This window comes from Penicillium waksmanii, assembly GCF_028829765.1.
Source record: "Penicillium waksmanii strain IBT 27052 chromosome Unknown utg000008l:1.0-5622682.0:1.0-5626561.0, whole genome shotgun sequence".
NCBI lineage: Eukaryota > Fungi > Ascomycota > Eurotiomycetes > Eurotiales > Aspergillaceae > Penicillium > Penicillium waksmanii.
Genome location: NW_026643254.1, coordinates 4,743,958 through 4,756,078, shown reverse-complemented (window position 1 = coordinate 4,756,078; position 12,121 = coordinate 4,743,958). Strand labels below are relative to the sequence as shown.

At 46.4% G+C, this 12,121-nt stretch overlaps 4 protein-coding genes across 4 annotated transcripts; all 4 read left to right on the top strand.

Annotated features, from left to right (window-relative positions):
* Positions 1-602: 602 nt before the first annotated feature.
* N7481_010141 (alpha/beta hydrolase) lies at positions 603-1,491 on the top strand (the record flags this gene model as incomplete). The annotated part of the gene is made up of 4 exons (XM_057269360.1): positions 603-915; positions 974-1,081; positions 1,244-1,381; positions 1,469-1,491. The coding sequence occupies 4 exons, from the start codon at positions 603-605 to the stop codon at positions 1,489-1,491; spliced, it is 582 nt and encodes a 193-aa protein (XP_057120037.1).
* Positions 1,492-2,647: 1,156 nt separating this feature from the next.
* Positions 2,648-3,631, top strand: N7481_010140 (uncharacterized protein; the record flags this gene model as incomplete). Its single annotated transcript, XM_057269359.1, has 6 exons — positions 2,648-2,720; positions 2,760-2,796; positions 3,079-3,192; positions 3,229-3,400; positions 3,498-3,518; positions 3,575-3,631. 6 exons carry the CDS (start codon positions 2,648-2,650, stop codon positions 3,629-3,631), a joined length of 474 nt encoding a protein of 157 aa, XP_057120036.1.
* A 35-nt stretch (positions 3,632-3,666) lies between these two features.
* N7481_010139 (uncharacterized protein) lies at positions 3,667-4,068 on the top strand (the record flags this gene model as incomplete). The annotated part of the gene is made up of 1 exon (XM_057269358.1): positions 3,667-4,068. One exon carries the CDS (start codon positions 3,667-3,669, stop codon positions 4,066-4,068), a length of 402 nt encoding a protein of 133 aa, XP_057120035.1.
* A 1,982-nt stretch (positions 4,069-6,050) lies between these two features.
* On the top strand, positions 6,051-9,871 carry N7481_010138 (GAF domain-containing hybrid sensor histidine kinase/response regulator; the record flags this gene model as incomplete). The annotated part of the gene is made up of 4 exons (XM_057269357.1): positions 6,051-6,355; positions 6,405-6,543; positions 6,609-8,889; positions 8,931-9,871. 4 exons carry the CDS (start codon positions 6,051-6,053, stop codon positions 9,869-9,871), a joined length of 3,666 nt encoding a protein of 1,221 aa, XP_057120034.1.
* Between the last annotated feature and the right edge of the window lie 2,250 nt (positions 9,872-12,121).

The following is a 12,121-nucleotide window of genomic DNA, read 5'->3' as shown; positions in this document are numbered from 1 at the left end:
TTTAATGCTTCACCGCGATCCTCTAAAACTGATGTTCTATTCATCAGTGTCGCACTCGCTTGCCACAGCAGTGCTCTAAAATACGGCCAATTCCCATTGTGTTCATTCCTTGTGTGACCACGGGGCGCATTTAGAGCGCGTTGGCATTAAAAGGAGAATATCGTCAAGAGTAGGGAGCAAGTATGACGTGAACCTAATCAGCTTAGAGGTGTACAAAAAAGGTAGCAAAATAAAAACAGAGTTCTGAAAGAACAAAGGCAAGATAGGGAAAGCCTTGCCCGTAAAGGCCATGCTTCATCACCTGGCACCCTTTGCAATGTACCCGATACTGTACCCGATACTGTACCCGATACTCATACATGCGCTTTGTCATGTAATGAGAAGCGTTTCTTGTAGTATTGGATCGAGGTATGATCAATTACTTACGGAAATCGGCTTGGCCGATCAAGCTGAAATCGAAGACAGCCAGTATGGTGCGTTAAGAATCAATGCATATATAAACCATGCTTTCTGTCGATGATTGATTAGTGTTCTTGCAATACGCAATCATTTATTTCTTTACGAACTTTAGTGAAGCCCTGAAGATTTCAGCAAATTCCATTATGGCAGCAACGATCCTAGATCTTCCCAATCCTGTGCATCCCAGTTTTATTGATCGGCTGGATGGGGATTTTTTGGAATATTACAACAAAAATATCGCCATCAAACCAGCGACTCATACGGTCGACCTTGCAGAGGTGCGACAAAATCCAAAGAAATTTGCTTGGCCATGGTGCAAGGATTATTCCGATCTACCATTTGTGAACGACATCAAAATCACTTCTGGGGATGGTTTCCAATTCACGATTAGAACTTATCACCCAGATAGCGGGCGGTTCGGTCCTGGCCCTTTCCCTATCCACATCAATCTTCATGGTACGATGAATCTTTCTTTCTGTCCTCTTCGATGGATCCAAACTCATGTTAATTTTAGGGGGCGGGTTTTGCTTTGGAGACTTGACCAGCGAGGCTGAGTGGTGCCTGCTTGTCAGGAATGAGGTCGGCATCATCGTCGTAGACGTGGACTACCGCCTAACACCAGGTCAGTATTTATGTATTGCGGTGGATTTATACCATCTAACGATTCTAACGATGTACAAGAATTTCCATTTGGCAAAGGTGCTGAGGATTCTTGGGCTGCTTTACAATGGGTGATCATCGTTCTCATTCAAGATTAAATCTCAGAAAGTTAGTAAGCTGACAGTGAGGCAGGCCTATGCCCATGCCCCCGATATAAACGGACTATCGGACTCTATTTCTATTGGTGGAGTCTCCGCAGGTGGATTCTACAGCTGTATTGTGCAGCAGCTTGCCCGTGATGCGAATCTGCCCCTAAAGCTAGGTATGTACTCCGAGCATGCAAGTTTGATGGTGAAAGGAAAATGTTTCTGATAGAAGTCGATTTTCCAGCGATTTTATCCGTACCTAGTACGAGCACCCGCCTGGGCCTGAAAGATCCGTCTGATTGCGCATTCGCTTCCATAGCAGAAAATGCGTTGGCGCCGTGCCTGAGACTGGAGGCGTATGATGTTCTTCGCTGCCACAATCGACAAGAGCCTGGAAGGTGAAGAATCAGAAAGAAAGCCCCTTTTCTGGCGAAGTCCAATCGATGCGGTTTCTCTGAAAGGAGTCTGTACAACTTTCATCGCGACAGCTGGTTGTGACCCTCTACGAGATGAGGGTGAAGCATACGGTCAAAAGTTGTTGCAAGCAGGAACAAAGGTGATAATCCGGCGGTATACGGGCGTGCCACATCCGTTTATGCTTATGAAAGGATTGAAAAAGTCGGCCTTGTATGACCAGGATACCTGCGAAGCTTTGAGAACCGCCCACGGCTTACAGAATTGGCTGCCTAAGAAAAACTTGATCTAAGCTTTGAAGGGACAATTAGTTGGGATATGAAAGTAGTCGCCTGGTTACAACCTGATTTCTCAACCTAGTTAATCAAGTATTTGTGGCCATGATATCCAACAGAATTCTAAAAGCATCCAGCAGATTTGCGGAGATAGTCAAGCCCACCTTGCGGCGCTCTTGACCAGTAAACCCATTTATGTACAGAATGCACATTTGCTTGAGAATTGTTGACTTCCCCGACTCGCCAGCGCCTAATTATTTTCTCATCGGTAGACTTCGCGCGATACTCAAGTTTTCCTCGATAACAAGGTACGTTTACCAGCTGTCGACCACTAACCAAGTGACCAGTTAGCAAGTGCGTAACATCTTATCTAGAATTACAGAAAAAAAATTTGCGCTTCTAGGATTTCTGAAAACATGTTTCCGAAAATCAAGGAGTGAAATTTAGCCAACGTAAAGGGCGAAGGCCGAAGCTCACTATGCTGATTAAAAAAATATGATTATAGAAGCCCTGACTGGACAGGCATTAGGGGAATGCGATTCAAACCCCTAAAAGTAACTATTTTGGGTTGGAGATGCCGACCCAAAACCCATTTTGGGTTGTGTTGGTTGGGTTGGGTCCGGGTTATAGTGGGTTCTGGCGATGCCTAAACATAATCTAACTAAACGTTTTAATAAAACTGAAATTTTGTAGGCTCTAATCAGAAAGTAGCTCTAGGTATAGTCGATTCTTTTCTGTTGTAGAAAAAGACTTATGCTAAGGGTCTCGTTTAACTATATTGAGGATTATACTTCTCTACCCACTGGACAGAAAGGAGAAAAGAGAGGTGAATCTTCTGTTACACAAAGATTACTTAACAATTAAGGTACACAGCTAGATACAGAAGAAAATTTATATAGACAGTAAGTAATTTGGCGCTGTATTTATAACTTAATAAAATATAATTTAGCAATTGTAGTGGGGGAATCGCTCTGGTCATGTCAGGTGACGTTGTAGGCCTTAGGCCTTACCTTCATACAGTATATAAGCCCTCGACGATAGTTAACTTACACACCACCTTTCGGGTCACCAATGTTATTTTCGTTATTTCGGATTGCTAGCATTCGAGCAAGGGCTCGAATGCTCTGAATGCTGTTTTCTCAGTTGGGCACCGCTTTCTCTACTACTTTCCTGCACTCTGCGAGTGTGGTGGTTTTGTCCTCTTGCGATCGACCCGTCTGCCAACGCGGACTGCCAGCGCGCGTTCCCATATTACACTATATACTACTTAGGCCCCTACTACTAGCTGGATCTAAAAGGTAAAAAGCATTATCGTCTTGTACACAGACTCTTAGACTTTTGGTAACCTTTACAGAAAAAGGTAGTGTCTTGGAGAGCCACAAAGACGTTCTAGATAAAATTCAGGATAAGCTTTACATAGAAGATCAGCAAAAGCAGGAGAAAGAAAACCGTAAAGGCGGTAAAACTTTCGGTGGCAAACCGCCCTATCCGCCTATCAATATTAATGTTTATCCATTATATACTTAATTGGCCACAACCACTGTATCTGCTGGGTTTGCTCTACCGAAAGATATAGGTTCGTTGAATATCCCCAGATTTAAAGACGTTGCTATTAAAGAATACGGTGAGTGGCTTATATCAAATGTGTCTTATAATAGCCTTCAAACTGTATTTCGCCAGGTATGTGATATTGCTTTATTAGATGGCTTCGAACTGGAGCACATCTATAAGGATTAGAACCTCGAATTCTTCGTTGATAAAGGAGTTAAGCAATGGTCATCCGTCTTGGCAGAACCTGCCTCCAGTCGCTTTATAGCGACCTCGCATCCTTCCCGCCTCACCAGCGCCCTGTCCGCCGCCTATCCTATGATAGCTGTGAGGATTTTGCGTGGTGGAGGAACACTCTCGTGTTATTCAACGGTATCTATTTCTTCGAAAAGAGCTGCCCCCTAGTTGCCCTCTATACAGATGCGTACGACTCAGGTCTGGACCTCTTCTTCTTCTATACGCCCTTACGGGACTCTGCTGGGGACTGGATGTCTGTAGCATCTTACCTACCTTCTACCTATACGGCTATTATGGCCGCCTCCTCTGCCTACAGCGACGGGGCCTATATTAACATTAAGGAGGTCTCTGTAATCCTACAGGCCTTCCTCCTATACAGCCCCTATTAGGCTTATCATCGTATTCTTGCTTTTATGGACAGCGCCGTCGTGTTTTATGGCCTGTCTAATCAGGTACTCCGTGGGCCGGCTTATCGCCCTCTGCTTATACTCTGTAGTATAGTAGCTGCCCTTGATATCGAAGTCTAGCTATACTGGCTACCTTGATCAGAGACCTTGCTAGCTGATGTAGTATTCTGTTCTGACTATAGAATTATCGCTGATATTTACCTATAGTAGATAAGCTTCTTTCGCTTGTTCTGCCAGCCTGGTTCTCCTACCAGCCTATTTTTATAAATACTGCCTATATAACTCTGGTCTGGAATAGCCTCGCAGAGGGAACCAAAAGAGGATACCGCTCTGCGCATCGCTCACAGCCTATCTGTGAAGCCTGATATAGCCATGTCCGAGCTCTCGGCTCTCCGCACATCACACGTATCACATCAACAACGGTCTACCTGATACAATTTTTGACCTCCACACAAAGCATCTTCGTCGCATGATCAATAGTGCTCAGTGACTGCAAACCCCCCCCCCCCTCCGCCAGAAACAAATTCACAATCTAATCCTACATACCTCAGTTATAACCCTTTCAGGGAATATCTCACACCTGCCTACCCAGCTGCTAAGGCTCTCGGAGGCCCAGAGAAAGAAGCTTAATTTTGCCGTAGCCGCCTGTATTACTTTCGCCGGTTTTCTTTAGGTCAGGGAATTTATATACTCAGCTGCTGACCTTAGAAATACTTAATTCTTTACTGCTACCAATTTAACCTACGCAGATATTAGGTTCTCCCCTACTATAGACTATATCCTCCTTACTTTAGAGAGAAACAAAACTAACCAAAACCATAAAGGTATTGATATTATTATTACAGCAATAAATAATAGAGTCTACCCTATCGAAAGCCTTTCTAAGCTATTCCTCTATAACTTATAACCTACAACTATTCCTTTATTTAGCCTCTCCTCTGGACACGACGGCGCTGTCCATTAAAGCGAGAATACGATCGCAGGTGCCCCGTGCGGGCCAAGATATCTCACTCGTCTTCATTTGTAGCAGTGTAGCAATAGTTGGAATAGAACCGAGATTATTCGCAAGTAGGGCAAAACAAACGATGCAACAGAGACATGCTGACGGAAACCGACCCTTAGGAATTGATCAGCGGGTGGGAGCATGCATACTGCAATTAACTTGCATGAAGCTTTTGAGAACATCTGAATCATGCAATTAGGGAGCTTGCTGCGGTCGCATCGTTGTATAATTACAAGATATTTCTAACCCGTAGCTTTTCACTCACCGCTTTTGTCTACTAACCATCTACCTGAAAATTCAGGTGGAAACATGTTTAGGAAGCATAGAGAAATATGATCAAAGAGGCATATTCAAAAGTGTTGACGGATTCTCAGATTTGATGCACGTATTCTGACCGATATTTCCATCGCAAAAAGAAAGCCATAGGCCTACCCGTCGACCCAAGGGAAGAATAGAGATGATTGAGAATACGTATGTGGTAACCACCAGTGCAAGCCATAGAGAGTAAGGAACCAAGGTAAGTGGTCAGTGAGCGCTCAAAGTGACTACTAATTGGACTGGTTCGGAAAGGAAATGCACCAATCAAATGACTCAAGGCAGAGCGGTCCGGCCAGAATCGTCTCAATTGGCTCAATTTTGACTGAAATCTGGAGGCTAGCAATACATATATCGTGAATTCATTCTAAGATAATCTTGTGTTGCAATTATAAGAGTTTCAGGGTTGGACTTGATATCGAACAGTACGGAACTGGTGGAGGATTCTCCAAATGGCGTCATTAAGTGGAGCAATTGAAGCACTATGATGTATGTGGCTGATAGCTACATAAACATTCTATCGGTGTCGAATTTCAATGATTCTATGGATTTGAGATCGCCTACTTAACACTTTGCTGGTGCTGTAATTAGTATTGATTCCATAGTTGCTCATTTCGAGCAAAAATTTACTCTGTCAATTTACATAATGAATAGTTCAACAAATGACATTCTTCGTGCCTACGAAGCAGATCGCCAATCTCGTGAAGTCTATCGTTACTTCCAGCCTGCAAATCCAGCAGCCCTCAACACAACATGGCCTCCTCCATCTGGGGATCATTTCTCTTCAGTGGAATCACCTAGATTTTCACCGTCTGCTACCTCAGACAATTCATATTCAGCCTTAGAAACAACCCCGACTAAGGCTAACGCCCAAAGCAGCCCAAACACGACGTTGACTTCTTTCGCGCAGCTTGCTGCTCTACGTTTGAATGCACAGCGTGCCTTCATCACGTACTACTATTCCTTTCCATAGTGTTCAAATAAGAGTTGACGTTTTTAGTATATTGAATCATGACTTCCAGTTCGTATTGGCTGAAGCAACGAAAACCACCAACATCGGTAACTCGGAACTTTCTGCGGAGGGAGATGGACTTTTCGTCGGCACATCGACATTGACGCAGTCTTGGAATATCTGCCAGGTGTGTCCAGATTATCGATAACTTCATGATGTGCCCCATCTAACTTTGGACGTTCTTTTGATTAGGAAACAGTTTCCATCCGTGCAGATGAGCAGGATGAAGATTATCCATTTTTAATTGTCAAAGACCTTGAGAAGACCGAACGTTTCAGAAAACTGCCATTTGTGACAGGAGAGCCGCATTCTCGGTTTTATGCCGGCACACCTCTGACGAGTGGCAGCGACATCAACCTCGGATGTCTGTTTGTTTTGGACTCTGAACCACGCGAGGGGCTATCTGTTTATGAGAAAGATGCATTGGCAACAGTGGCAGCGCTAGTCATGGATTATCTGCAGGTCAGTCGACAGGCCACCGAAGGCCGACGCGCTTCAAGACTGTCGCATGGTCTTCATCTTTTCGTTGACGGCAACTCGAGCTTTGCCGACAATGCACCCAACTCCTCTCGGTCATGTAGCTCGATTAGCTCGAGTTCAGAGTTCCCTCCTTACCTTAGGACAAGCCGCTCCGCGAGCCCTCAAGACACCGGCCAAGAACCTTATTCCACATGGACTGCAACCAGTGATGCGCCCCAAGGGTATGACGACATACGGTCTTCTAGTACACATTCTAACGACAAATCGGATATAGGTACACCATGGAGTCCATCGGGATCATTGCTTAGCTTGCGACAAAGTGACCGTAGCTCCTCGGCCTCAACGAGTAGCAAGCACTGGCTTTTCCAACGAGCCGCAAATCTTTTACGACAGAGCCTTGACTTGGATGGTGCCGGTGGCGTGATGTTTATGGGGACTAGCGAGGACTCGTCGGAAAACTTCACGGACAACCGTCGCGGTTTTGACGAGCACAACAACCCTGCGCCCGTTCTTGCGCTTTCCACCGGAGATGATCCACTATCAAGCCAGATAGTATCTCCCGCGACAAATGCAGCTGTCACTCTTGACCATGACTTTTTGAATCAGTTGACACGTCGCTATCCGAAAGGTAGACTTTGGTCTTTCCGTCACGATGGAACTCTCTCCACTTCAGACGAAGATCTATCCAGGGAGACATCTCGGAAACAGCACAAGAGGTTCAAAAACTCTGAAACAGCAAGTTTGAATTCATATTTCCCTGAGGCATGTCAGGTCGCTTTCGTCCCACTATGGAACGGCACTGACTCGCAATGGTTTGCAGGATGTTTCTGCTGGACCCCCCACCCGACTCGAGTTTTCAGTCGTGCCGTTGATCTAAGCTCAATCTTTGCCTTTGCATCGTCTATCATGACAGAATACAGTCGTGTTGAATCTGTGATAGCGGACCGCCAAAAGGGTGACTTCATCAGCAGCATCTCCCACGAGCTGCGCAGTCCCTTACATGGTATTCTGGCCGCCGCTGAGTTTATGGCAGATACCAGCTTGAATGATTTCCAAAGTTCTGTTCTTGAGACGATTAATGCTTGCGGTCGAACACTTCTGGACACCATGAACCAGGTGCTGGATTTCAGCAAAATGATGTCATTGGAGCGTTCAAAGAGGAGGTTCAAAAAGGGAAAAGACCCCTGGAAATCAAAACCCACTGATGACATCCCGCAACTCGACACGTTTGTCCCAATAGATGTGGCCATCCTAACAGAGGATGTTGTTGATAGCGTGGCTCTAGGGCATTTCCACATGCAAAGGTCCACTACTTCGACTAATCGCCCCGCGCTCACCTCACACACATCGCGTTCAAACTCACAAAGTCAGGTCGAAGATGCTCCCTCTCGTTCAGATGTGGACTTGGTTGTTGACATTGCCAACAACGACTGGATGTACCAAGTTCAACCAGGATCACTGAGACGCCTGATTATGAACCTTCTTGGGAATTCCCTCAAGTACACCGAAAAGGGTCTTATCACTGTTAGCATCAAAGCCACCGAGATGTCTAAAGGGAGATCTCGCCGCCAGGGCCTTCAAGACATGGTGGCCTTAACTGTGTCAGATACGGGCAAGGGGATCTCAAGCGAATACCTCCAAAAGCGTCTATATACTCCATTTGCGCAGGAGGATACACTATCTGTAGGCACTGGCCTCGGTTTGTCCATTGTCCGCGGCATTGTGAGGGCGCTCAACGGAAAAATAAGCGTCGAAAGCTGTGTTGGAGAAGGCACTACAATTCAGGTATTGCTTCCTTTCGACCGTCCTGTCGGGAGGAGACCCCACGATCAGCTCTTCAAGCGGAAAGCTTTGAAAAAAATCAACCTACACCATCTTCCAAACTGGATGGCGCAGATCTACGTGGGAAACGTGCCGCAATTTGGGGTATCGACTATGCCCGTCTGGATGAGTCTCAGTTTTGGTCCTCGATCGTTCGCTATGTTACGAATTGGTACGGCTTGCAGCTTGTGTCCTGTTCGGACAAGGAAATAGATATCCTATTTGCAACCGAGGACGACCTTTTTACAACAACGAAGCAGGATTTCCCAACTTCATTACCAAGCTTGCTTATCTTTTGCAACGAGTCGGTCAGCCATGGTGACCCCCGCCTACGATGGTCACACCTTGCCGACTCTTTGGCATCCATCCATGGACCTTCCGGGCCACAAAAGCTCGCTAGGGGTATCTTGAGCTGTCTTGAAATGAAACAGACATCTGCGTCGGATTCAAAGGATCTCCGACCAGCATGCATCCTCCCAGAACGACCAAAGATTACAGAGCCAATTCTACAACTTAAGGATTCTATTGCCTCGGCATCACAATTCCAACGATGGCCAGATCACGATTCCAACTCCATGCCAGTCTCCCAAGCTGGCGACGTGGATGTCACGCAGAATGTCAGGAGTGATAATTCTGAGCTAAGTACAAAGACAGAAGAGCCATGGCGCCCTCCATCTAGTGGCACATCCTCCGCCATTCCTGTGCCTTCCTCTACATCCTCCCCTGATTCGGCCGTTGTTGACACACCACCTACGTGGCCAGCGGGACCTCGAATCTTGGCAGTGGACGACAACCAGATCAATCTCAACCTATTGACTACCTTTTTGAAGAAACGAAACGTCCCACTTCTGGACCAAGCAGAGAACGGCCAAGCAGCCGTCAATCTAGTCAAGATGTCAGGGTGCTACGACATAATTTTCATGGACATGTCAATGCCCGTAATGGACGGATTTGATGCAACGCGTGCTATTCGAGCTATTGAAAGAGAACGGGAAGGAAGCGATCGAGCGAAAATTATTGCTTTTACTGGCCTCGCCAGCTCAACTCATGAGTCCAAGGCCATGGGCGCGGGTGTGAGCATGTTCCTTACGAAGCCTGTTTCGTTCAAGGAGGTAGCACGGATCCTCGCCGAGTGGAAAGACGCCTCGGAATAGACCGAGGGTGGTACTATAATTAACCAACAAGCAAGCGAAAATCGAACGTGGGCTCATTAAAAAGCAATTTACTTCAGCTTCATTGCCACTTAATGAGGAACAGAGCAGCAGTCACTGAACAAAAGATTTTCCGGCTCTTCGAAACCGGCCCATAACAGACTAACAAATAGTTGCTTATTATGATGTGTGCCTCCGGCTACCTCATACTTCATTCAGCCCTGGAGACTGAAGGCTTGGCGAGCCGAGAGGGGATTTTAATGTCACCCACAGTATCCCTGGTCCCGCCGAAAATCTGTAGCTAGACTATTCTCAGGTGGCTGGGGCGCTGAATCCAATGCAGGTATCTGAGCGTGGAGGTCACGCAAACGTATGCCTTGGTTGGGCCATATTTCATGACGGTGGTCTATCGCGACAGAGCCGCGCATGTTATGGTGAGTCTCCGACGAAACCATCAAGAACATCATGCCGTTTGAGCCTATCGTTCGCGCAGCTGCTCAGCGAGAGCAATACAATATGCACTTGTCGACCGATAATGCAAAAAGAGGCTTTCTCCAAATCTGCCACTAACCACTGATCAGCTGTTGGAGCTCCCTTGCCTCATTGAGTTAATTATAGATGCATTCCGCTCTAGGGCGACCAAGGAATTACGGGCGAAGGAGTCAAGTCAGTAACAAAGTGCATGCGACATAATATTCTCTCCACATATTCTTATTTTACTCTTCAGAATACATGTGTTTACTTCAATGGTGCGACCAATGAGACTTATTTAAGACTTGTGATTATCCATGCGCTATAGTCCGTCGGTTGTGCCCCCAAATCTCTGTCCCGGCAGATCTGTTTATATTGTCCCTGCTGCAGACATCTCAGATGTGGTAAATGGAACTGGACACGGATTCAAGCGAATCTAATCAAATAACTCATTCAATAATTCGAACCCGGTATCTCACGCATAGTTATCACATACGCAGTGGCTCTCCCTAAGGAATAGATCGTCCTCGACCGATGAGAACTTGCCCATGGGTGATATAAGCCAACAAAGCCCACCTAAACCAGGAGCTAGCCCCTCTTCATATATTACCAGGCAGTGTAACTTAAGTCTTTAACATTCTCTTAGTTTCATCGTTGCGGCTCAGAACAGCATGTTTGGTCATCTCCTTAATCACCGTCATCACCAACCCTCAACCCTCAGCCTCTACGCTCACCATCAACACATCATCAACAAGCCACCAACAAAGCATCAACATATCAGCAGTCATCACCAAACCTCACCTTCGATCCTCACCCTCAGCGCGCGTCATCCATCCTCACCGTCAACAATACCCGCGTCTCACTACATCCGGATAACTTCTGCCGCCACTGCTACCCAGCAGAGACAAGAATTCACACCAATGGAGACTACTTTGGATTTCAGTAGCCAGCCAGATTGGCCACCACGGTATTATACACCGGGATTAACCAGCCCCATGACTCAATGCTCTACTTCACACTACGTCGAAGAAAATGTCCATTATCGAAACTCAGTGCGTGATTAAAGGCTAAAAAATACATTATGTGAACAAGAAATATGAACGGTGAACTCTACGAACAAGGCTAAACGGCATAACATACAAAGCATCCTTGGAGGATTCTTGATTTCTATCGATTCTTTGGAGCAGGTCTTGGCTTCTTCAAGTACCTCAAGGGTCAGGACAAGGAACGCGGCGCTGCGGGCCACTGAAACGAGCGCAAATTTGATAACACAGGGCTGAAGGCTGTATGGAAGCTTAAGATTATACAATCACAGGGCTCAAGGCTGTGAGGGAGCATATTTTTACAGTCACGGGGCTTATCGTCTGTGAGGGAGCACACTCTTACAATCACAGGACTCATTAGTGCGAGGGAGAACTTATTGACGCAACACTCTCCTGTAGGTATTTTTTTATCACAGATCCCAACTGCAGAGCTCACTTCATAACGCAGCGCCTCCCTGCGAAGATCACTTGGTAACGCAGAGCTTATCCTGCGGATGTCACCCCGAGTGGCCTCGGGGTATGAAGAGCAAAGTCCTACCTTCCTCATTGACGGGAAAGGAGCGTTTTTTATTGGTGACCTCGCCCAGCAAGAGAGATCAGGAACGTGTTTAGTTGGCCGTAACGGGTCACCTGTCGCTGCGGTCTTAGGCCGTGGTGTCAGTTAAGGCCCGTCCGCGCTCCCTTGTAGGGAGGCAATGTGTCTGTATGTAGCGGTCTCTAGGTACAGAGGGAAGGTGGG